The sequence below is a fragment of the Botryllus schlosseri genome, chromosome 1, assembly GCF_051294905.1.
Source record: "Botryllus schlosseri isolate E-star chromosome 1, Bs_hap1, whole genome shotgun sequence".
Classification (NCBI taxonomy): domain Eukaryota; kingdom Metazoa; phylum Chordata; class Ascidiacea; order Stolidobranchia; family Styelidae; genus Botryllus; species Botryllus schlosseri.
In genome coordinates, this window is record NC_137236.1 from 23,856,816 (window position 1) to 23,884,616 (window position 27,801).

General features: G+C 39.6%; 1 protein-coding gene across 1 annotated transcript; it reads left to right on the plus strand.

Moving 5' to 3' along the window:
* On the plus strand, window positions 1-27,778 carry LOC145441296 (uncharacterized). The gene is made up of 3 exons (XM_080319123.1): window positions 1-181; window positions 2,240-2,407; window positions 27,590-27,778. The coding sequence occupies exons 1-3, from the start codon at window positions 44-46 to the stop codon at window positions 27,776-27,778; spliced, it is 495 nt and encodes a 164-aa protein (XP_080175249.1). The 5' UTR covers window positions 1-43.
* Window positions 27,779-27,801: the final 23 nt, after the last annotated feature.

Here is a 27,801-nt window from a genome sequence, read left to right on the forward strand (position 1 = left end):
TATTATCATTCAGCTTTCCGACTTGTCAATATGGGATGGATCGATGGCGCCAGATGTCTACTGCAACGTTACAGAAATCATCAATATTACAGGATGTTCGACAGTCTTTTTGGGAGACTGCTATTTGACGAAGCAGAAACTGGAATGTTTTGCATCAGCCGGCAACAAAAATAAAATATCAGTGAGTTGCAGGATTTGATTACATGCTGTTGAGATAGAGTAATGTTTCACGAAATTATGGCAAGAATATGTGGCGTAGATGGAATAAACTGACTGCGTCGGAAACATTGTAGATTTAGTTTGTACTATTCGTATATAAGCAATCACGTATCGCTGTTTCAACTGTCAATTGATAATTTCAATTTTCCGACCTTTCGAATAAACAAGGAATTAAATTCCCCGCTAGACAGTACGTGTAGAGCAGTGGTCGGGAACCTTTTTCGTCTGAAGAACCATGTCAGCCTTATATTTTCCATTTCAACTCCCAAAGAGCCATACATGTCAATCAATTGTTACGTCACAATTGAAAATTGATTCGAACTCACTACATTGGATTCGTCGTGGGCGCCATATTTTCTCTGTAAAAACTCGTAGGCTACTAATCATCCTGTGATAGCACAATTCATCGTGAATAGCTCAGAATCTATAATAACTGATATTAATCTAATATCACTATAGCACCGATTCCGAAAATAAATATTAATCGACTTCTCAATTTGGCGGTAACATAATCGTTGCACTACACTCCTGCATTTTAACGGCAGTACTAGAAATAAGCTACTTATCAATTTGGACGTGGATAGCGAAGCGTTGTTTGTAATTTGAATTTGTAATTGGAATGTCACTTCCAAGGCACTTAGTTCATTTCTCGGCGTAGATCAGGAAGACAATGTGTATTTGAAAACTAGATTGCAGTGTTGGGATCAAGTCACTGCCTTCGAGTCTCGAGTCATCTCGAGTCATTGCACATTTCGACTCGAGTCAAGTCAAGTCCATCGATTTTCAAAAGTGACTCGAGTCAAGTCAAGTCAAGTCACGAGTCAAGTTACGATTCAAGTCAAATTGAATTTTCGAAGTATGAGTGATGACTGATGATGCAAAGTCATTGTATTTTGCTAACTGGGTGAAGGACAGATTATTTGGCCATTCATCTTGAATCAAATAACGATTATAAAGGTAAATATACATGCAAAAAGGTGCTGTATCGCTCACGCACACGAAGAATTGCTAATAAAATACTTGAGTAACTGTATAGCTATATGCTACAGTTTGTTATTATCAGCCAATACAGAGGATCGAATACGAAGCCTCGAGATGTTGAACAAATTGATGTGGTACAATAGACTACCCATCGATACACGTGAGAATATAAACGCATAAACTATTTTATGTTCTTTCGATTTAAATCATACAAGAGTGTTGGTAAAGGTGAGCACTGCGCGATGTGAGCAATCAGCACTCTAAGAAACAAAGATGCGTTTCTATGAGAATAATCTATTGCTACTACGACTACGTAAGGTAGGCTGTGATCGTTTCGTTGGCAGTCAATTTATTTGTGATATAACAATGGAGGATCAGTGAAACATACAATCAGTGAATGACTGGTAGCTCTCACAAGTGACACCGGCGTATCGCGAACAACCCGAAAATACATAAGATAGGATTTATTCGACACCGTTTACTCAATGACATGAAATTGACTCGTAAATTTTGCTCCGAGTCACGAGTCAATCCACATTTCTGAAGCGCCGAGTCAAGTCAAGTCATTTTTGCAAAGTTAATCGAGTCAAGTCAAGTCATACGAAAAAGTTGACTCGTGACTGACTCGAGTCATCCCAACACTGCTAGATTCTCATATAGGTGTCCCCCATTCTCTTGATCAACCAACGTATGGTGCAATCCAAAATTACGCAGCGCGCAATTCGCGAGGGATATTGGTCGCTGGCGCTACAGCAACTTAAATTTGAGGATTTTGTAAAGGGGTCCGAGCCCTTAACCCTGGATACGTCACTGGCTTGACCTCTCAAATACTTGTTTATGCTGCCACGAGAATAAATATTCTGACCGTTAAGAAAATTTATAACAAGTTGCTGCAATATCGATAAATTAAGTACAAAATTAAAAATATGTCAAAGAGCCATATCTTATACCCCAAAGAGTCATATATGGCTCGCGAGCCATAGGTTCCCGGCCACTGGTGTAGAGCATTCTGTCATTGTAATTATCTCTTATTTTATAGCTATCTCGTCTGAAAATAGCTGATGCCAAAATGACAGCACGCTGTTATCGCGAAATCGCATTTACACTCAACGCAATCGGCTGTAAAGAGATACAATTCGGATACTGCGGTTTGACGAGAAAGAAGCTTACTGAATTCATCTCTGGATGTGAAGATAACGAGCTATCTGTAAGTTCGCCTAGTGTACAATTTTTAGATCAACGGGTCAAATACTTAAATTCAGAGTAACAAACATGTTCAACTAAATCTTTGTTTCTTAATCGGTGTCCGTAGGAACCCGAGGGTACGATGGAGCTGACGATACACACTAGCCCCATACTTATATGGTTACCACCTGTCGACCCTTAGGAGAATGTGTCCTTTTTTTCAGGATAATGAAAATGCCCTCCGACGACGCCTAAATATCTTCATTTTTGGCAATTAGTCCTCCTTTAGAGCTTTTACAGCTAGGCTAAAGGACCAGCCTACTGAAAATCGACATAAAAATGGCAAAACAGGTGATGCGGTTCCTGACTCACTAAATGTTAAGAACCAATAGATAAATTGTTAATTTGTCTTGCACACATGTGCTGATGGAATGGGCATATGATCGTCAGTGGGATTATACATTCCTGTTGACAGCTAGCATTACTGTACTTAAAAAACAATGACTATTTTCAAGCATAGCTGCTATATTATTTTAATCTAGTGACTTCCTTGGACTCAGCGACATCCCGGCAATATTATTGTGGCGTTAGCGGTTGATCACGGCCTGCCTCATGGATTCACCGTGTCAATTTAGGCCTATGAAAGCTGTACGAGTCGCCTTTTCAGTTTCAAACTAGATCGGGAGTGGCTAAAAGTTTTGATCAAAGGGCTGCGATGTATGAGAGGTCGCGCGTGTTTCGACTTCGGAAATGTGATTATTATAAAGTGGATATTGCCTACTTGCATTACCCTATATTTTCAATTGTCAATGTCAATTCACTATGGCGTCACAATTGAATATTCGTGACGTGATAACTTTGAATAAAAAGTAAATAAAACATGTATTTAACAGGGGCCTTGTTTTAAAAATGTTCGTTTTAAATTGATTTTTGCTTTAAATGCAACCTTCAGTACGGAATTAGGAATACCAGCCACTGGGAACAGCCGACACAATATTAGAAATATTAAGTCGTTCACGTAATCCAAAGCCAATATTTTCCTGCGGTTTGTGGTATAATTTGAACCCCATATGACATTGGTAGGCAATTGGGAAGTACATTAATATCGAAAGTGACATGATTACTTAGGGAGCAGAACATAATGCATTACGGTTTCGAAATTATTGCGTCATTGTGATCTGACATAGCGTTGTCTCCCTAGCGTGCTGTGCTATTTTTCCACATAGACCTCATGTTTGTATGAAGTAATACTCCATCAAGAAACTACCGAAAATATAAATTCAATGCATGTTCGAAATTTATTTCAAATATTTTATCCTTTCACGTTCAACAAGTCCATTCTATGAGTTGAACCCGAAATGAATGACAGGTATTGCGGGAGCAAATATCTGGTTACGAATAATCGAAAACGAAACGTTACATTGTCATTAAGCTTTCCGATCTGGGGATTTATGATGGAAAGATGACGTCAGATGTCTACTGTGACGTCGCAGCAGTTATCGGTATCACGGGGTGCTCGAAAGTGGTTTTCGAAAATTGCGATTTAACGACACAGAAGCTGGGATGTTTCGAAGAAACCTGCAAGAAAAATCAAATATCTGTAAGTTGAAAAGTGTGCAGATGGACTTGTTAAGTTGATATTTATTCCTCTTCCGAAGTGTGGACAAGAAAATGGGGAGGATTATTAATAAGGAGATTGCGTCACAAACATAATAGGCCCCAATTGCGCAATTCGTGAAGCCAATCACATCGCTATATGTATATTGATCATTTATATAGTTCAACCGTTAGCATAATCAAGAAAAGTATATCGACCTTCAACTACACTGTATTTATAATGCAATCGATTACATAAAATAATTCATATTTCATAGCTCTCGATGCTCCACATATGGAATGAAAAAACGCCAGCTGAATGTTACCGCGGAATCGCAAATACACTCAAGACACTCGGTTGCAAAGAGATCGTGATCGACTCGTGTGAATTGACAAGACGAAAGATTTCTGAATTCTACAAAGGATGCGAAGACAACCATCTTTCGGTACCTTAATTTAATGTAGCCAAAACTAATGTGATACTGGGCTGGGCACAATGATTCGAGTACTCGAATCTGATTCGAGTATTAATTTTAATGATTCGAGTAGAGTAGTAAAATACGATTTTTGGAGTACTGAATTTATACGCTCCACGCAACTGAAAGTTAATTCACTAACAAGAATTATGTTTTAATGCTATTTCCCCCGAGGAAGTCTTGAAACCTTGATTGGCCGTGTCGCAGCATACAAGACATAGTACAAAGCTACGAACGTTACCGGAAATAACAGATTTCCGAAGTCATGATCATCCCACGACATTGTCAAGAGTTGCAATGAAATCGGCATGGTTGAAAAATACAAAAGTATCTTTAATGTGACGGATAGCAGGCATTATATTCTTTGTGGTGGCATAAAAGGTACATATTTTACCTTTGACGTAGTACATTCTGGTATGACGTCATAATGAGTTATACTCGAATACTCGACTCGAAGCGTAATACGTGATTCAGAATCGAATCACTCAGGTACTCGATTTTGCCCAGCCCTAATCAGCAACCTCAAAAACATCAGAAACGGCTCTTAGATGTTATGCCAAAAATAAAAATAAATTCATTTTCTTGACCAGTGTTATAAATTGAGAAAAGATGTATACTGAAATTAATTCTCTTTTGAGCAAACCAATCAATCCTTTTTTCCATTCTTACCATGGCTGAAGCCCCATCAATAACACTGTGCTGCGTTAATTTTGAGGTTACTCAAGTAATGATGGTTCTCAGTGTACTTTTTGATGCTGAATCCAAAACTGTTATCCGTTTTCTTCAATCAGGTCTAGATTTTTGGAAAATTGCATTTGAATTTTCGAAAACTGAAAAAGCTTTATCAATGATGTTTTGATTAAAACCATTCCTTATAGCAGTGGTTGTCAAAGTGGGGGGGGGGGGTGAAAGTATCTGAAGGGGGCGTGAAGTTGCTGTTACCTGAAAACATTTTCGCGCTTTGTGCGATTTATATCCGGCTCTTGGTATTTCCATTGTCTATTGTCCGAATTTGATACTTGAGAATTCTCTCATCAATAGCCATAACCTTCAATGCCATCAAACTATCCGTTGGGATTGCTAGCAATCAGATTTGTATCTTTATTGTTTCGTAGTATCACGAGAAGGGGCGCGAAATTCTTCACTTTCAAAAAGGGGTGTATCGGAAAAAGTTTGAGAACCCCTGCCCTATAGTATACTGTGAAGCAATTTCAGGATTAATATCAGCTTTTGGCATAGGCCACATATCTGTGAACTGGTCAAAGAAGAAGGTTACACAGCATACATCGGTGGAGTAGAAAAATGACCATGGGTAGCTTTTCGATCAGTCATTTTATAATTCCCCTGAAAGCATAGAAGCCCTGATTATGAAGCACAGGTAACAGACTGCTTGAAAGCTTTCAATTCCTTGTAGCCCTGATGTATGTGAAAATGCCCTTCATGACTTCTCATTGGGATTACTTCCCAGTCAACTTTGGTGATTGTAGCGAACAACAACGAGGAGATAGATTCCACCAAGACCTTCGCAAGATGGAAGAAGGTTATCAAGGATAAAGCGACGTAAACCTGTTTGCAGATAACAGTTGGTGCTTAAAGAGAGATCCCCACATAACTCCAATCATGGAAGAGAATATTCGAAGCGCAATTTATATTCAGCATAAATGATTTGTATCTTATATTATTATTGTATTTATCGTCGGAATATCAGTATAAGTTTCTTATATCATCTGGTTCCGCACAACACTTTCTCTGTTAAGCTATTTTGAACACTTCGTTTTCATTTCACACTTTACACATGGATATTGGCAAGGATTTCGCATTTCAAACGCATCTGTGATGTAAGTGTTTACGTATCTATAGTGTAACATATTAACTACTACCTTCTTCTGTTAGGTTGAGCGCCATTGAACAAAATTATGATTTCTTGGTTAGCTGTAAGTGCCTTTATTTCAAATTTTTTGTTATCTTTAGTAGTATTAAATACGGCTGTCATTTCGATACCTTGAATTCAAATAAAAATAGCATCTTGCCAAAATTGACAACATGCATGACCAATCAATCCACCACAGAAATTGGTTTCTTTATTAAGAATATTGACCAGAAGCTAGCATAATTGAATATGCCGCGGAGAAAAAACTGCACCTGATTGAGAAAAACTGGTTGTATTTTTTTGGTATAGTGCAAATAATTGATTCAAAAAAGGTCGAAACATCTTGCACTTTTGAAAATTAATTTTCAATCGCAGCACAGTGTAATTGCAGAAGTCATCTTAGTCGATAAAAGCTCGTCATTGCAGGACAACTATCCCCTTTCTGCGTTTGCCCAGCCAACATTCACTCTGCAAATGTGTCCATTCTGAGAAAATGCACCCAGATTATTAACAATGCAATGTCCGTGGAGACGGTGGATTCTTCCTATGCTGGGCTAAGGAAGCCTAAGCGGCAACTTATTTCAGAAACTGCGACAAAAGATGGACTGACATTGCTATTTCTCATTTGGACACTGTTAAATCAGACTGTGGCTTCAAGATTGGCCAGGTCATGTTGTCGTTGTTGCTAAATTCCGGAAACATGGAATTCGCACGTTATATGCTGAAGTTCTCTCAAAACCTATTCCCCCGAGCTGACTTCTTGGCATTACCAATATTCCAAGCAATTTTTAGCTTTGCCTCTGTGACATTGTCGGTAATTTTAACAACACCTCGAAATATGGATTGGAGGGGTTGACACTTAGCAAGCAACGATTTATTCTGAAGAAGAGGTGGATATGTATTTTTGAACTCTAGATGACACTGTCAATGATGTCGTTTCATAGTTCCTCGCTTTGTTTAGACAGCTGTTCTTCGACAAATAAGACACATCGGATTTCCATTCATCTCTGCGAAAGCTAACTTATTGTTCCACACTGAGTTGAAAACTAAGTTTTGGTGGTTTAATTTCCTTTTCGCGATCCGTTCAAGTCAGTGTCGGTTACTGTAAGCCTCTTTAAAAATGTACTGTCCAGAGCGATTGTCTTAAACCGGAGCCCCAACGAATACCGATTATTAAAAAGGTACCAATTTCAACTCGAGTATATCAAGAAACCAGAATGAGTCATCAGAGACGGTGCGATAAGAGTGTAAGTAGCTAAATTATTATCCAACGAGACTAAATCAGTAGTAATCGATTTCATAATCGTACATGGTGCGTTCCGCAAAATGAGCGTCTGCGGGCCGCGTGTTGAGAACCCAGGATCAAGTATTATCCATGCGCTCAAAGAGTCGGTTAGATCAGAGACTCCCCTGGGGACATTGATGAGCGTGTAACCAATAAACAATTTACAGACCAAAGATGTAGAAAAACTGAGTTGATTTGGTAGATATCAGAGCTCGGCGGGTAGTTGAAAGGGGGATTTTGTGTCGACTCAATTCAATGTCTTTTCCATGTATTTTAATAATGTAAATATTACGCAGATACTAGGCTACAACGTTTTTTCATCAGCCCGTGGGATGTACATCCGCTGGTTAAAAGACCACCCTGACACACTCCTTCCTGCTTCACCTATTTAGACATACCTGATCATATAATAGCATGCCGTCACATATGCAATGGTATCCACTACCCATTACAATGTATTATATAAAGATCATAACACAGGTAATAACATGAAATGAGTTGGAGAAGCGAAAACAAATTAGAATTGACATTATTGAAAAAGCCAAGATAACTAACAATACAATAAAACGAGGATTAAGAAACATAACTGAGCGGATAATATGTCTCTGCAATGAGTAATAAAATTGCTTTCAAGTGTAGGCAGATACAAAATATTACACTTAGTATGACAAAAATGCAGCTTACGATGAAAAAAAAACGATACATATTAGCAGGCCGTGTTATTTTTGGCATTTCACGAACCAGATGCCAAAACTGCCAAAAATAAAAATTTGAAAATACCAAAAATAACACAATAGTGTATTTCGTTCATGGTGTTGTCTCAACAGGGCCGCGTTACAAGCGAGAAAAGCGTGTGTACAGGGCAGGTTTCTTAATCTGGGGTCCAGTCCACCAATTAGGGGTGGAAGCTTAGTGTTCTGAATGGTGTGGGCACGGCGGGATTGAGCGGCTCACTGCAGTTGGTTTGCGTCGTGCTTTCCATTTTTTCGGAGACAGTTTTATGGCCGGCTTGCCGAGTGCTTAATTTGATGGGACGGGTATCAATGGAGAGCTGCTGCTGTGCTTAGTGCGAAAATGTGAGTTGTATTCTGCTCGTGGATCTGGAGCCCCAGAAATCAGCCGCAGGTTCCGCATTGCGACCGAGTTTGGCATGGTGACGCAACAAACTGAATGGCTCTTTCTCCTGAGCTGCGGTCTCGTTTCGCCAGACAGTCTTGTTGCGTCACAATGTCGGATTCGGTCAAAATGCGGAGTCTGAGGCTGATTTTAGGGGGTTCCAGGTCCGTGAGCATTGTACGGTTTGTGTTTTCGCGGTCAGTGCAGCGGTAGCTTCCCATTGATACCCATTTTTGTCGAGTTCAGCGCTCGGCAGGCCGGTCAAGAACGGTCTTTGGATGGATGGAAGGCGTGACGTGGGGCAGGTGCGGTGAGCCGTACAATCTCGCCGTGTCCACACCATTTATGACACTATTGTGAAAGCATATGAAGTTTTGGGCAGTGAGTGGGCATAAAGAAAGCATGTCAGCTCTCATCTGAACGCCTTGAAGTCCAGAGTCTAACGAGCTACCGGTACTCAGATATTAAAGAATGCGCTGTACAGTTAGTTTATCGATGAATGGCCGTCAATAATGGCTTTACTACATATTAGCAACTGGATGAGTTTCTTTATGGAACGGCAGATTAACGGCACGTATTTTCATTCAAGCAAGCGGGTGAATAGTGTAAGGGGGAAAAAGTGTGTGAGAAATACTGTTTGTGCAAAACTATGTAGGGAGATTGATTTAGATTGATATAAATTTTTTAATTATGGAATTGTGATTTTTCCCCCTACAGTTACTCAGCTAAGATTGCAGCTTTTGTGTTCTCAATGCCACGAGGGACTCCCTTTCAACTCAAACATGAAATTGAGTTTGGACTGAAAGTCTGTGAACGTCGATCAGATTCTGCAGCAGTGCAGTCAGTCAAATGTCAGTTCTGTGTATTCATGGGAAAGGAAGAGAAGTTCGGAGCCAAGCGTACCAGGACTCAGCAGCCGAAATACTTTAGACCGCCTTTTCGTCCAGAACTTTTTAGATCTCACTTGACTGGACAGCATCCGAAACAATGGGTTAAATATTCTCAGCTTAGTGACGAGAAGAAAAAAAGATTTTTCGATGGTACTGTTGATATCAACAACACAATGAGAGGGTATTTCAACACTGAAGCAGCATTCAAGGTAAAACTTAAGAAGTCCATCGTTCAAACGTTAATCGGAGATCTTTTCTTTGACGAGGATGACGATGATGAAGCGAAGGAGAGATCTCTTGATATCTTCAAAGAAATAGAGGGAGATAATGAAAATCTTATTGTGTGCGTGAACTCAACGAAGTTGCTTCGGCTTGTAACTGAATTCCTTGCGCACGGCGCTTCGTTTCGCATGACAGCAAATCTGGTGGAATCAACGAGAAATGAAACTGGGTTGGGGTGTTATTCTGGGTGTACCGCTTATAAATGTATTAACATTTCACGTGTAATATGTGCTGCGAATTTTCAGCGACTTTTCGAAGTTCTTACCGAGGTTTGGGCTTTCTCCGTTGCAATGGACTGCGGAAACAAGAGCGGAACAAACTATTTGGATCTTTGTGTGCGATTCTATTGGTAGGGAAATTTGCAAAATTTCCATGTTGCGGCTGTGCCGATCCCGGGGAAAAAGGGAGCACAGCAACTATTCAAGTTATCTGTGCAAGTTCTGGATGTCCTTGCTCCAAACTGGAGAAACTCATTGATTGCTTTCTCCAGCGATGGTGAGCCAACAATGACCGGTAACGTTTCGGGCGTCGGTAAGAGGTTTGAACAAGCAGCTAATCACGATATCATCAGGGTTTGGTGTGGCTTGCATCAAGTCGATCTGGTGATGCAATCTCAATATAAAAAGCTTCTCAACGAAGCATTCATCAGCGATATGTGTGCCTTGATTGGATACCTCAGACGTCAACAAAATCTTATCAAGGAAATGAAGACCACATGCCCCCGTTTTGTTGATACAAGGTGGGCCTCGATGAAGCGAGTTAGCAGTTGGTTTGAAGAGAATCGTGTTCGGGTGTTGGAATTTTTGGCGGAAAAAAATCCCGCCTGTTGTCCATCGAAGATCTGGTGGGTCGTTCTTCTATCTCTTGATCGTGTTGCAGGAATTGTTCAAAACACGGTGACAAAGCTACAAGGAAAATTGATCCTGGCTGAACAACAGCACTTTTACATCAAGGATCTCATTGGAAAGCTACATCAATTGTGTCCAGTGTCGCCAGTCACAGATGAGACTCTTCCCACGGAAGAAGAGAGGGTGAATGAGGGGTTCAAGGTCTCTTTTGAAAACATCAGAAGCTTCCTGGAGGATTTAGGTCTTACAGTTCAGGAATTAGTTGAACAACTTTCGGAAGAGGAGAAATTCGATGTTGAATTAACCCTGGCGGACTTGTTCATTGGTTTGGCTGGCGGATTGGAAAAAACACTTCATAATGTTGAGCTGGAAAGAAAATCCAATCTTCTTAAACAAGGTAACCTTCCCCGGACACTTCCACGTGAGTTGGTAAGCTGAAGTGACAAAAGTCCTCCGAAATTATATCGGTAGACTGAAGCAGATGGGGTGGTCTGGCTATAAAATAGAATGTGTTGAAAGGCAACACAGGAACCTCCTGGAGAAGTATCGGGAAGAAAATTCCTTCCGCGATGAGATCGATGGCACTAGCGAAGTGACCTCTTTTCAAGATGCTTGGAAACCGGTTCAGCCCTCCGAAGATTTTGAAGCTCTCAAAACCTTTTGTGGAGGACTGGCCACAGTTTTTCCCTCAACGGCTACTGTTGAAGCAGACTTTTCCCAGATTCGTTGGGAGAAAAATGAATTCAGGAGAAACTTGACTGACCTGAGTTTGGAAGCACTGTTACAGTGCAAACAATTTAAGAGTATTCAACAGCTATAATAACCTGGTGTTGAGTGTGTTCGTTAGGCTTTCTTTCTTTTTTGCTGATTAGTACCAATTCCGAGTTGATACTGCACATTTTGTGGATTCGTTTCATATTATTAAACTATGAAATCGCTAATTTTTTTTATTTTTCTTCTTGTTTTTTGGCACTGATTATAAGTGGATGCTGCATATTTTGTGGTTTCTTTTAATAAACTGGCCCAAATAAAGCGTGTTTATGACTAATTCGAGTCTGAAACGATTTATTTAGGACGATGCCAAAACTGCCAAAAATAAAAACTGAAAAGTGCCAAAAATAAGTTATTTTTGGCAGTTTTGGCATATGCCAAAAATAACACGGCCTGCATATTAGGATACAGCACATGAAAAGTTGACTATATAGTCCATAGACCGAACCAAGAGCACCCAAATATCAACATATTACGGAAGTAGATACCGAGGTCAGCAGATTGCATGGATTCAGGGACAGAAAGGTTTATGTAACAGTTATGGCGCAGTGCGCAAGGATTATGTTGCAGAGATATATAATCAAGTCTAGAAAGTGGAACGATACTCTGCCTGGAAAGCTGAAGACCTAACAATATTGTGTACAGAGAACAAAACACTTGAGTGGCTGCACTGGTATAGACATTAACAAATTATTAGAATTGACAGCATGATAACCAACAAAACATTAAAATGAGAATTAGTGCAGTTTCTTAGGCTGTAGTGATACTCTGCCAGTCTTACTAGAAGCAGAATAACTATCATGAGGGGTTAGAGAACAGAAGCCCGGGAAGTGACCATCAGAAATTACTGCATACTGACAAATCCCTGGCCACTAACAAATGGTCTTTTAATAGACAATATTGATACCAAATGACACCACCCCTATTTCACCGCAACATTTAGCAAATATAGCGCTGGAGTCAACCTTATATAAGCGCTAACCAAACGCCTTATTAGTTTTCCCACGTACTACTTAGCGCTTCGCGGATGGAAATAAGCATTAAAGCGAACGGACGCGACTTGTCACACTCTTGCTATTTCTGCTCCTTATTTCTTTTCGTTCCTCTTCTCTGTCGCTTCCTCTTGAGGAGAGAAACAGTCGGACGCGTTTACGGATCGTGAATTCCCGGCTCTAGGGTGATGCTTCGTCCAATGGTCAGCACCTTGAAAATTGAGAACAATGTTGTTGCAAAATGCATGACAATTTGAAAGTTACATCATTCTAATTATTCCAGTTATGGCCGTGAATCGTGTGTGAAGAGTGCGGTAACCATAAGAATTATTAACATACTTCAACTACAAATACAATATATTGTATAAAATTATTAACAATTCTTTTACGTTGATCAAATTCCAAAGAGATGAAATATGTCAAATAATTTGCTAAAAAATTTTGTATAATTTGACAGATTCCGAAATCTTCTCAAAGTGCAACTATCAAAAATTTAATTCAAGACTCCCAACATTTTACATTTCGAAGTTGGCTGGCTTTACCAATACAAGCGAACAGTTTGTATCGCAATTGACAATTATGCAGAGAACGCTGCGAGACATGTGAGTAGGCCTACCCTAAAACGTTTCTCTGACATGGACATTAGGGCTCTTGATAAAATTGTTCGGTTACCTAATTTAAACCTACACACCAAATTTGGTTCAATTCCAACCAGTAGCCGCATTGCTACAGGAGAAGAAAGTTTCTATTTATTATTTAAAAATAAATAGAAGAAATTTGAAAATTTTCCGTTCACCCATGAAAGTGTTACGTTATGTATAGAAACGATATTCATCAAATTTGGTTCGATTCAAACAAGTGAAAGCGGAGTTATTGCCATCGAAAAATTTGGATTTGAATAAAATAGTATTTACGGTGGGCATCACTAAAATTAAATAATTAAAGAATTGTGTCACGCTGTCATACTGTTTTACGCAACCTTTGTTATACACCGCATTGTTGCTGTGTTCTGGCTCCATTGATGTTATTTCTAAATTCGACATTAATGCGTCATAATTATCCATCTGGTTTTGAATTCAACTCTGTTTTGCCTCCTTTATCGTGCCAGTAGCTCTTGATAATTGGCACGCGAAAAGTTCTTCGGCTTTCAATAACGTTTATCATGAAGGTACTTTTGAAAGCAGTATTAAAATTTTGTACCACCAACCAGTTATTCAATTACTATTTATCTTCAAAGTAAATGCTCATTGCATGAAGCAGGGTTGTAATGACTCGAGTCACGATTTTCTCTTGACTCGACTTGACTCGGGTTATCATCTCAAAGTACGGAAATGACTCGATTCATTGCGCATGACTTGAGACTCAGACGGCCAAGACCGACATTTCATGGTTATTTCAAATAATAGTACAGTAAACCGCTATTGGGATTTCGTCTATTGATACTGGTATTTGAAAATGCGACCAGAAACTGCTTAAAGTAGGGAAAATTAGTATACATTATTATAAATGCGACCCACTCGAAATCACAAAAAAAAACATAAAAAGTTGGTTTAACAAGACATAAATTGGAAACTGAGCAGCTAACACAATGACGTAGACTCTGACTCGAGTCATAATACCATAACTCGAACTCGGCCCTCTGCTCGCTGACTTGGACTCGGACTTGACTCGGTGGTGAATTGAAAATGACTCGAGTCAAAACTATAAAAGTGAGATTAACTTGCGACTCGGAGCCTTGTGACTTGGTTATAACCCTGGCATGAAGCCTCAATAGTTATATGAGTGGGGTGACTAGACAGAGAACACAGTCACATTTGCAGCATATCATGAATGTCTCTTACTATGTGATCTTGTTCAAATGGAGGTTGATGAAAGCGTATTTCCCATTCTTTCCGACTCTGCTATAATTACACCAGACTGGCAACCTTCTTCATGATGCTTCTTGCTGACCGACCAACATTGTCGCCGCCAACGGTACTGAGTGCAAATGTCTGATATGTCAATATAGGAACAGAATTAGTTGATGGTTCATGACCGTCCACGTTCAGACTTGCATCTCAAAGATGCTAAAATAAGCCCAAATATAATCCAAGCAATACGATCGTCCACTTTGACTGACTCAATTTCTAAAAATAATAAACGTAACACCTTGATAGCTTCCACATCTTACGTTTATATATACCGTCTGGTATCGGCACAACAAAGTATTTAAAAATAACAAAACAGATTCAACATACCACATCTCTTGCAAAAGCTTTTGCTTTCATTCAATTTGTCATCAAACTTCTTTAAATCCTACTTTGTAGTGAGTGGCTTTGGAATTCTTCTAGGAACAATTCCGATATCGTTTTATCATATACAATCTATGGCGGAATAAAAGTTTCGAATAAGTTCTAAAACGAACACAATTTTCCACACAAAAGTCAATTGCCACACGAAATGCCAAATGCTACGGTCCCATTTAACAAGGTATGGCGAGGTAACGTAGCGGTACGTTCCATAATAGCTAAACATCAATGAATTGCGGGTTCGTGCCTGACACGTCGACTCCATAATTCCTACCAAAGTGTTGGCCGTTTATCTAGGCTCCTCCTCGCCATCTGATCCGCATAGCCATGTCTTAAAAAGCCTAGAAGTGGGCCGTGATAAAAGTGGGCAGATGGTTGCTGATGAACTCTGCACTTGGTGAATTCGGCCCTCGGGAAATTTTGTAATGAAGTGTATTAACAGCTATTAATATGAATTATTAAACTAATAATAGTATTATCAAGTGATTTGTCAATCTTGTAAGGAGGTCAGGGCATCCGAAGCTCACGCAGTCACGGCGTGATTAGATCACGGATTGCGTAGCCGCGGGAAATGACGCAGCGCTCATATACCGACCACGCGCAGTCTGCTTGGAATCGATGGCGTGAGTGAGGGGCCTGTGTCGTGTAAGTTTTGAGAAGATGGATCCTGTCGTTGTATGTGAGATCGGAGCTGTGGAAGATCAAGCGGCGCTTCTTCGTTTATCGATCACGACAAGCCAGTGTTTCTCATCAACAAATGTTTCGCATGATCACGTCAAAATAAATTATTTTTTGCCTTTGGAGAGACGATTCCACTCTGGGGTTAGGGTGTCTCGATAACAGGGTTGAAGGATCCCAAGATTACGAGAACTACCGCGAGCCACGACACGTTTAAATTACCTTTTTGATACTGTTCATTCATATTAAATGCATTTCTAATGCGAAGGTGTTCTAGTGCCAATTCCTCAAAGGGCCGAGTTCACCAAGTGAAGTGTGTCGCGTTATTTCCCGCGGCTACGCAATCCATGATCTAATCACACCGTGACTGTGTGATCTACGCATGACCTAACCGCCGTACAACATTGACAACCACTCAAAGTGCCAAGTTCACCAGCAAACAGTCCAGTAACCAATCATGGTGACCGGTACCGCTACGAGATCTACCACGGCCAAATTCACCAAGTGCCCAGTTCACCAAGTGCCGAGTTCACTGGATATCGGGTAGATACGGAATAATAATGAGAACCGGCCTGGTGTAAAATGACCAGTGTAGTCGAACCACCACCATGAACACCACAAACAAACAAACATCTAACATGGAAAAGAAATTACCTTTACAGCCTTTGACAAACACAGTTAACATTGAAACCAGCAATTTAGGTCTCATTCGAAAGCAGAATAACAACTCTTTTACCTGACATATCAAATCAAATGTTGTAAAGTTCATGTAAAATAGCCCAAAATATTATCTTACTGTGACCTTATTCTATCAATATGGTCTGGCTAGCCAAATTCTCTGGACCAACATAAGCAAGCTGTGTTTGGATTCGAGGTATAATTGCACTCAAATATCAAATTTTGCTCCATTAATCAACATCAAGTTGAAAATGTCCATTCTTGCACCAACTTTTATAAAATCAGGATGCCAGTACGAAGGCAGGTAACCTACGAATCTGTGTTCTACAGGTATGTATCTATATGACTTATATACCCAGAAAATTCAAGCATAAATATTATGATATAGGTATAGGTACCGGTAATTCAGATATTTGAAGCGACTTGGACAACTAGATAATTCTAGTGTTCTAATTTCACTAAATTAGAGCGAAATGCCAGTAATATAATTGTAATCTAATTCGGAAAAAACGGTTTAGCTCTATAATTCTAACCTGGAAAAGTTGAGACTTTTCTATAGTTGTCTACGCCTGCTTTGAAGAAAGTCAAACAGCTCTAGGCGTCATATACTACAGGCAATTCGAAATACCACATAAGCTATATGCTACTGCGTATATACCGTTTACCCGCTACCTCATTCAGTCACAATTACTATATATTTACGGCATTTACCATACAGAAAGAGCGAACTATGTCTGGCTGCTACATGTTTCGAGTCAAATCTTTGTCCCGCGCGATGACGTAAAATTTGAATCGCCGAAATATTCTAGAAGTCACGCATCGATAATCATATTCCTAAACGTACAAGTACATCTCACTTATTTAGTTATTCTCTGAATAAAACTATTATCCATACTCGTTGAACATACGAGATTACAGAAAGAGCGAATATACATATAATGAAGATCATATATATCAGAAGAAAACGAAACTGTTCGACCTTAGAGCAACAACACGAATATACAACACCGGTGACATCCTCACGCAATAAAACGAAGGGAGAACATTGTTTTCTAATGGATATAACGAAGCTACCGCATGAGATCGAACAAAACCGGATAGTAATTTATCGTTATTGAATGTAACACAAACATTATCCTTTCTACGTATTTGAGACGTACCCGCAAGTGATCGAAAATTCGCATTATTAGGTTAACAACGGGATATAACGAAGTCTAACGCATGCCATGGGACATGGAACGATTTGGAGTTTAAAGTCTAACGCATGCCATGGAACGATTTGGAGTTTATTCTGATTGAATATAACCACAATACCACCCTACTACGTATTTTAGACATTCCCCTGACACTTAGAAAATCAGAACCTAATCGAGATGATCCCGGATTATCCTTTTACGGTTTTGTGCTTGTTGGGTATGAATTGCTGGTTTGGAGATAAGGGCGACGCTGAGAGCGAATCCGGGTGGTGTTGGTTTAGAAGGCGAATCCTGCGTATTGTTGAATCGATTGTTGAATAGGGACGGCCACAATGATTCGAGTACTCTGTTTCTCATAGTCGTTATCCAGGGGCGGTAAAAGTGCCCTAAAGTGTCTTAAATATATATCGAAGTCCGCACAGTTCGTCAGTGCTCTAGCCTCAATTATCACGCATTATGGCACTGGGCTTCTCTTCTCCCGACGCCATCAAAAATTGAGGTAGGCCTACTTTATACGCCAGAGGCCTATACCCCCGAAACTTGGAAATATGCGAAACTTTGCATCTTCATAAGTGAATGTTAACTAACTTGAGAACAGGAATTTCACTAAAATACTACAACTTTCCGGGAAAGCTTCCAGTAAACTGTTGATATCCCACACCCGATATCTAAGCGAATTGCTGAGTTGAGTGTGTGACTTTCTTGCCGGGTAAAGGCTAATTGTTCCAAAGATACCCATGCGACGTATTTCACGTTTTAAAATCGACCAGAACGAGGCATTACTAGACTCGGAAGTAATCGAGTTTGAGAATTGGGCGGAACAAATAGTGGATATATCGGCAATTATTGTTCCTCGGTGCTCTTTCCGGGGTAGTTCCAAACAGAAGATTCAAATTCATGGGTTTTGCGATACCTCATAAATAGCATATGGCGTGATAGTATACATTGTATATATGATATATGACTGACGAAGATTTCGTTCTTTTGCTTGAGACAAATTTTTTCAAGAAATTTTATTTCGACACCGTAGGTTGAGTAGCAGGAATAGGACAATTTTCAATTTTTCCTTTCTGTTTTGGTGGCATATTCATTATTCATATGAAAATAATGATTGTTTGATTAATGATTACCACATCCCTGACAGAGGGTTATATTTTCAAAATGCCATTGAATTTTTTAAACGCATTGGTATCATTGATGAGAATTTACGTCTTCCATTTCTACCTGTATAGTATATTTGATAAACTAATTATTTTTGCAATTTCGATCATGGAATGAGAAAGTAGGTAGGTAAAGGAAAATATTGCACCACTCTCATGAATTAAATCATCACTAGAACTACGTAAAATCTCCCCGGAATCACAGAATCTGAATAAATTTTACCATACTCTACCGGTGGGTTGTTTTTGTTTGTTGTTTCTGGTATTGATGGTGTTTGTCGACTACTATGGTCATTTACACCAGGCCAATTTTCATTATTTAATTCCGTCGCTGCTGACTTGTAGCACGGCTCACTTCTAGGCTTTATAAGACACCGCTTACACGGATAAGATGGCGAGGAGGAGCCTAGATAAACCTCGAACACTTAGGTGAGAATTTAGGTGTCGACCTCGGTCGGACTCGCACCAGCAACCCTATGTTACAATAACCATTTCGCGTCAAACGTGAAGGTACATCTTGGGACTTCGTATGTAGCCAGCTACGAGTAATTTCTAAACGTATGCGACCCGACTAAATATACTTTGGACACATTTAGACTTGGCATTTTCAGATCTTTTCGTCTTTTACTTGAAGCAGTTGTGACATGTCTTAGAAATGACCACTTCTACTTGAAATTAAGAAGAAATATGAGGAGTTACTTGTTATATTTAAATAGCAACTCTGGTCAGTTCAACCACCTCTGGTTTACAGTAAAATATTACAGCAAATCAGAAACCATTCTGAAAATGTAAACGTCAATATAATCAGAACTGTAGAGACGTTTACCCATGCAAAACAGAACTTAGCAAATACATTATCATTCAGGTTTCGAAGCTGTCGATCTGGGATAGTACTATGACCTCAGATGTCTACAGTCATGTCGCGGCTATTATCGGTATCACGGGATGTTCGACAGTATTTTTTGGTAACTGCAATTTGACGAAACAGAAATTGGACTGTTTCAAGACGACTGGCAAGGAAAATCAAATATCTGTAAGATGCATAGTTTGATGATGGAATTGCCGTTATAAAAATGTATTTTTCCAATATCAGGACAAGAAAATGGGACGTAGCACGAATAAGACGACAGTGTCACGAACATTCTCAATATAATTTTGTCAAATTTTAAACACGATCACGTCGCGATCTATATTGATAGCAGCTTCTGTTATCCTACCTTTCTTAAACAAAGAAAAATATCAACCTTCATCCACTCCACACTGTATTTGAAGAGCAATCAGTAATGGTAAAATAATTCCTATTTTACAGCTTTCAAGTCTGCAAATCACCGATGTCAAAATGCCAGCCGGAAGTTACCGTGAAATCGCAATTACACTCAAGTCCATCGATTGCGCAGAGATAACGTTCCAAAACTGCGAATTGACGAAACGGAAACTCTCTGAATTCTACACTGGGTGTAAAGACAATCATACAACTGTAAGTTGGAATAATGTTCGCTAGACTTTCATTGCTTACATACAGATATATTCAAAAGGGTGATCGCGGTGCACCTGTTGATAGCGAGACCCGACCGACATACCACGCACCAATATTTAGTGAAACGGCTATGTTGACAGGAATTTTTCATTTGTAATGAGATTTGTAGACCACGGTAGCCAACAACCTGCCAGTGATCACTCCTTGGTTTGGATCGTATGAACCTAAAGTTGCACAATGAATTATTGACGGGATATCCGATACTTGTTATGCTTTTCATTGGTGCAAGTACTGTTAGCAATTAAGGATAGTAACATAACATCATTCATTTTATGAAGCGCATACGGAGTATTGTCGTAAGAAGCGGTGTGATTCGCTAGCTCGGAGGTGTAATCAAAATCAGTATTGAACGTTAATGAGCCGTTAGCACAAGTCATGATTTTTTATGATTTCATATTTTAAAGTCCGATACACCCGTGCTGGTGGAATGGGCACATAATTGTCAGTGGGGTCATCTATTCATGTTGACACCTAGTATTGCTGTACTTAAAATCAATTACTATTTTCAAGCATAGCTGTTACATTATTTTAATCCAGTGACTTCCTTGGACTGAGCGACATCCCAGCAAAATTATTGTGGCGTTAGCGGTTGAATCGCGGCCTGCCTCGTGGATTCGCCGTGTCAATTTAGGCCCATGAAAGCTGTACGAGTCGCCTTATTAGTTTCAACCTAGATCGGGAGTGGCCAAAAGTTTTGATCAAAGGACTGCTATGTATGAGGGGTCGCGCGTGTTTTGACTCCGGAAATTTGAATATTATAAAGTGGATTTTGCCTACTTGCATTACTTACTGAAGTCGTTTTGTTTTAAGACTACTTCTTCTTTTATCCGGACAGTGTTTTGGATAGACTACTTACTTTTTCAATTTAGATTTGAAACGAGAAAGCAGTTTATAGATAAGATTGCACCACTGTCGTGATTTAAACTGTAATTAGAACCGTATGAAATAACACCATAATCAAAGTATGCCTACCTGAATATATTTTCCCTAGATTCCACCTGAGGGTAATTTTATAATAGCCATTGTCGTTCGGTCTGGAAGACACATGTTGCGGTTTCGTATGTAGACACCTCCGAGTAACTGCTAAACATATGCAGCCCCTACTAAAAAAAACTTTAGACGCATTCTGACGGCGGGGTAGCGTGGTGGTATGATCGACAGCTATAGCACCAAAAGGTTGTGGGTTCGAGTCCGACCGCCACATGATCCATGTAAGTGCAGTCCTATAATAAGCCTAGAAGTCGGCCGTACTAAAAGTAGGAAAATACGGAATCAAAAATAAAAGAATATAGGGCTGGCATAAAATCTCCAATGCAGTCGAAACACCATGAATATCAAAACAAAAAACACATTCTAACTTTATACTTTTCAGAGTTTTCATTTTCTAATCCACAAAGAACACAACCTTCAGCAGGACAGATAGATAGTTTAATATTTTGTGTTACGTGGATTACGCTTAACACACAGTCAGACCATAATATTGGCAACGGTAATTGTCCAATTCATAGTAAGCAGCGAAGCAGAAGGGAATAGAAAGACGCGGTAACGATAAGTCAGCATTATACAGTGCAACGGAAGACTAATCATATGAAGATCATGATTGTTAGGTTACGGATCACCATACATCCCGCAAGTAGGGTTATATTTGCAAGATGCCATTGCATTTATGAAACGCATAGGTATCATTAACGAGAATTGTCCTAAGAGACGAGAAAGTTGGATATATCGAAGGGCTAATTCAAAATGAGCAAAGTATTGAATGATAAGATATGCAAATCGATTCAGAATGTAGGCTACAGTAACAGATGATCCATTTCGCACATGTTATGGTCGGTATTATTTCCTACACGAAAGCCATGTATATTCGTAATCTGAAGGATAAAGTGAGGGCGCAAAGCTTTGGTTATGACTATGTGTGAAATGTATCAAAAAATACCTATCATCATTATTAGACATTTTCGTCAATTTTTCGACGTAATTGATACTTGAATTGGCATATAATAGACACCGGAATTTTCTTTCTGTTGGCAGCTAGTATCGTTGCACTTAAACAGCATTTTATTCTCATACACAGCGGTTAAATAAAGTTGATGTATAAACGAGCTTCCACTGTTCGACATTCTTCTGAAATTCTCGTGACGCATCGGTTCCAGGGCCATGGGAAGTCTCATGCATCGTACCAATTTGGACTGTGAAAGCTGTCCGAGTTGCTTTCGTATGCACTAACATGATCTAGTGTAGCCATCATGTTTGTTCAAAGGGCGACAAACATTTACGAGTGATCACTCGGGTGATAAACGGAAGAAGGCGATGTCTAAGCCAGCTCAATTTTTTCGTCCGGGTAACGGCTGCCTTACATTATGCTGAAAAAAGCTAGCTGATGACAAACAAAATGTCAGCAGATAAATTTTAGATAGCAACTAGATCAGCGGTTCTCGACCGGGGGTCCGCGGACCCCTAGGGGTCCGCGAGACCTCTAAATTTTTAAAATGGTTGATAACCTAATTTTTATTTTATTTTTTAATTTGAGAAAGCACAACGCAGTTTTGCACCACAACTGCTAAAACCTCATGACTCGTATCATCATAATAATCGTCTGACATGAACTATCGTAGTGTGGAAAATCATTTTCATTGCCAATTTTGCAATAAAACTGCTGTTTAGAGACGTTTTGTTGGGGTTTGTGGAAAAATAAAAATATGGAGATGGTAACGTCGATTAGGGTGACTTCGTAATGTATGCGAAACCTTCTCGGTGCGAAGTTGTCAGTCTCATCAAATTAGTGAACAGTCGTTTGAAATAAAAATTTCAGAAGTATTTCCCTAATTTGTCCCAATGCAGGGATTGAAACCTCGGCACGAAATCCATTTTATCCTGTGATATGCATAACGACTATTAGAACAGCTTCTTTGAGGTACAGAACTTCAATATACAATTAAATAGTATATTCATAATGAAATGAGCCCGAGTACTTTCGGCTGACACTCGTCATAAATCGGGCAATTATATACCTGCTTTTAAAGCTCGGCTCTCAGATTTGGCACATTCTTATTGCGGATTCCGTATCGACAAGGCTGGTTTTTGATGAGCAAGGAGTGTTTCGTTATGCTATCAAAACATTACGCTCCAACCCTGAAATTCGTATCACCAGTTATATTGGTATGCAGCCCTTTCTTGTTAATGTTCAGTTATTCATGGTCGAAAATGTTTGCTGGTAAATAGGCCTATATATGTAAACCCGAACATAACAGGTCGTTTCATGACAGTCTTTCTCAGGTTGGAAAACTTGGATCCATTCTTTGGCGTATAAAATTTGTCTATACTTTTAGATTAGAATTTCACTTTGTCGGTAGAAACTCTCTGCGGGCCGATCTGCGGGTCCGTATGTTGCCCTTCCCTGCGCTAGATGCTAGACGTGATATGTTCATAAAATATTTGTTTCTTCATTTTGGTGTCATAAATGTTGCGATCACACCAAACGTATCGTCGGAAGCGTAATGCGGTAATATTGCATTAGCCTCCATCTATATTTGCGGAAATGGTTTTCGGCACTCCTCGTTCATATCAAAACGAAGACGCGGATTTTCAAGACACGACCACGTACTTACAGCAGCAAAATTAGCTTTGAAATAATAAAAGTCCACCAATTTCTTCATAAATAGTATGATGTTATTTTCAAGAAAAATCATTATTTTGCTGTTTATCACAAGCCTACAGTTCATATTCGCACAAAAACAGATGAAGGTTGCACCATAATAGAGCTATAATTGAACTAAAGCTTGAGGGGGTTCGCGAGGGTCCGTCACGGTAAAAAGGGGTCCGCGAAGCCAAAAAGGTTGAGAACCACTGAACTAGATGGAAGTACAATGAGGCTGTGCAGGTGTTATGACCGTGATGGTATTATAGACAAAGAAAGAAAAGACTAAATGCCAATTTCCAGAAATGCAACGCAACAGAAAATACGTAGGCGATTAATTTAAAATCATATGGTATTTTGGTAAGTAGCGCGTAGCTCATGCTGAGAGTTCTTTAGGCTCTCATCTTGGTCGAGCATTGCCTATATTCTATATGCATCACTATTTTATTTGAACAGCATCAATATGGAAAGCGCTGTTCATTGACACATTGTCCTAAATAAGTTGATAACTTGATCGCACAGAGAAGACTGTTTCGATTATGTTATATGCCAAGCCGCCAAATATCGATATATGGAGAAGTAAACAGCCAGCGTTATATACCCGTCAGAAATAGCTAATGAATTGCAAATACTATAAGTCTTCAACAGTGGTTCCCACGATGGGCGATATAGCCCCCCACTGGGCGATAATTTTGAGAAACAAGGTTGCGCGAAAATACCAAAGAAGGCGACTGGTGGCGATGGTGTCCAAATGTTTGAACCTACAGCAGTGGCTCCCAACCTTTTTCGGCTCATCGCCCCCTTTTGAAGCTCCACATCGATCATCGCCCCCCAAATATCGGGAACCTCGAAACAGCACTTCGTCAGGCCCCCCAAAACGTTGGTATTTGGCCCCATATGGTGATAAACCAGACCCCCTCAGCCAGTGGGCTTTTTGTCGCTACATATCGGATATACCCTATTTCATGTACTGTTTGGTGGTAAATCACCGTATTTCGCCTAAACGCGCGAAGCGCGATAAATTTCTATAATTCATGTTTGAATCGGTAAATATGATCGGGAATTGCATTCGTTGTTTTCGCCCCCTTTCTCCCCCTTCATCCGTTTTCGCCCCCCATCGCCCCTTCGTTATTTTCGCCCCCTGGACCGCTAAATCGCCCCTGGGGGGGGGGGGCGATATCGCCCACGTTGGGAACCACTGACCTACAGTGTGGTATAGTTAATTACCACGGCCAAAAATATACGTGAAGGAGGCTTATTAAGCATATGGGGCGAAAGTTGATTGTAATATAGGTCAACTCAACGGAAAGTAGACGTGGAAATCAGTTTTCAGTGTTCCGGGCGCCTTCCAGGAAAAAATTACATTTATTTCTGAGTTTTTCCCGTTTATGTCCTCTTTTACGGAACCGTAAATAATGATCGCGAAAATTTGTGTCGAACTTTATAGGTGGTGCGGGGGGTGGTGGTGGGGGGGGGGGGGGGTACGGTGATTCGAAAAAGGTTCGGGACCACTGATGTACAACAGGATCTGGGATGAAAGAAATGTCGACTTGTAATCCCATCAAACGGACATTAGTTATTGGAAATATATATTTTATGAGTATACTGGCAGTATTGGCACATACGTCGAATAGACTATATAAGATTTGATGTGGCAGCAGCAGTCAATCATTTGTTTTGAACGAACTCGTTTTGCTATTTCATTAAATATTATATATAATGAATGGATGGGCAAACTGCGGCTCATTCAGCCTTTGATTGCGGCTCTTCAATTATATTGCAGAGGGGTTTCGCCATTTACCCGGAATATAAATTGATGCAATCAATCGCGAATTGTTTTCGTGTCGTTTCTTTATGGTTTACGAAAGACTTGTAAAATTTAGGAAGAGGTGGCACTAGAGTTAAAACTTGAAATTGCACTCTCGAATCTATTTCACAATCGTTTCACCCTCAACAATAGTGCCTGATCATCCATCTATGATAAACCATTGTGATCAACAATGCACTTGATAATTTATCACGCCAACGCGGGTCACAATCATTTCTGGGCTAGCAATGGCGATACTGCTCTTCGATTTTTATTGCAAATGCTAGCAATAACGGCAGAGTCTGACCAAGAAAATGTCGTCTAGCGATAATTGCAAGAAAAGAAAGTATGAACAGTAAAATAGAACGGTAACTAGAAACGTTAATACGAAACCAAACAACAAAACTTTGTCACGAGTTACCCAACGGAGACGAATTTACAGAGTATTAAAATTACCGAGCTGAAACCTTCCTTACATTCTAATCAGAACTTAAAGAAGCTGCTCCGTACTGATTTGTCGTCATATCAGTCAGATTTCATACACCTGGAAGCCCAGGTGGAGACGCATCGTTTCGCCACACACTATTAAACTAAGTTCGATAGCCAGGATTTTATTTGGACGAAATATATCCGTATTTCATAGTTTCTGTGTTGTGGCTATTTTAACGCTAAGATTTTTGATATGCGGCTCACGCATGAAGCAGGTCTTTCCACCCTGATATATATATAGTCGTATAACAACTTGTACGCCGTGAAGGAACGGAGTTCATGGGTGGATATGTTCGTCACAACAATTTTTAGCCTTCACCAAATCGAAAAGGGTTGAAGATCACCGCTTTAGAGAGTGAACCCCTATACTCAAAAATATTCAAAACATTGCATCTACATAAGAAAGTCCCTTAAAACAGCACTATTTTTCTGCTATAATTTCGACAGATCATTATGGATCACCGTTCTCGAATTTACGTGTCTAATAACTGACCCAATTACACATCAAAACGATCTTATGATATCAGATTGCCTTTTTCAGACACTGCGGAATTTCTCGACCACGTTGAAACACATTTTTATGTTAGCCAATACGCAGTCAATCCAACGCTGAAATTTTGTCACTTCGTTTTGTCGACAAAATGACTGTACACAAAGAATAAGTGAGCGACCCTTGGACTCTTTTAATGCTTTTGATCACTACAACCAAATCCCACAGGTCAGGAGCAGTTATAAATTGTTGTTGGCTTTCTTGTAAGGCACCGATAAGAATTGCGATGATAGTTAGGGCAGACCCCTATATCCGACGAGTAACTAAAAATGACAAAAGTATCGAGTGGCATGGAAATAAAATCTGAATACGCCGCAACCGCCAATCCGGATTGTAAACTTTTAGTTTTTTAGTAGTCGTCATTTATCAGACATTTCTGACATTGGAATGGACAGATAAAATCGACATTATACGTTACTCTTGCTGTCGACACAAGTAGCCCTAAACAGAAAAAAACATAAAGAGTTCCCAAACTTGGCATTTACTTTACTTTAATTTTGATATCTATCTGTAAGTTCATTTAATGTACGGGAAACTTACAGATATGTATATTAGTTTTCGCCAATTTGTTGACATATTTGATATTGCAGTTCCTATATCATCGAAAATAGAATTATTTCTTGCTGTCGACGGCGAATATCCCTACACTCAAAAAGCATCTACTATTTTAAAGCATAATAGTTACAATCTTGGTATCAACTCGCATTCGACTCACGTAGAACAAGCCCGAAAGAATCAAGTCCGATATTGGGCAATCCAGTATCGAACCGGAATAGCCATATCCACCAATCACCATAGCATATTACAAAGTATACTAAGTGCATTTGTATCGAATGCGAAAAGAATTGTTTCTGAGCAGATTATCACGGATTTACCGTCTCCAATTTGGTAGTCTAGTTAGTAATGCATTCCCACCTCAGAGAAATGGTTTTATGACACCTGAAATGGCTCTCGATTAGTTCAGGTAACTACGCGAAATGAATGTAAGACATTCCAGCGAGCAATTATGTCATTGTCTCGACTAATCAATACTGACAAGTTGCATCGTTATCATTCAGCTTGCCAAGCTGTCGTTATGGGATGGTACGATGACGTCGGATATATATGGCCTCGTTGCGGATATTATCAGCATCACGGGATGTTCGACTATATTTTTTGGAGAATGCGATTTGACGAAACTAAAGTTGCAAGCTTTCACCGAAACCGGCAAGAATAACAAGATATCTGTAAGTTGCAAATTTTGCTGATTGATTTGTTCGGATTTAAATAA

Bases quoted from the DNA above. Each gene is read 5' to 3' on its own strand.
- LOC145441296 (XM_080319123.1), top strand. From the start codon at position 44: ATGGCGCCAGATGTCTACTGCAACGTTACAGAAATCATCAATATTACA. The intron at 182-2,239 runs GTGAGTTGCAGG...CTTATTTTATAG, and splicing joins GCAACAAAAATAAAATATCA to CTATCTCGTCTGAAAATAGC. The intron at 2,408-27,589 runs GTAAGTTCGCCT...GTTATCATTCAG, and splicing joins GTGAAGATAACGAGCTATCT to CTTGCCAAGCTGTCGTTATG.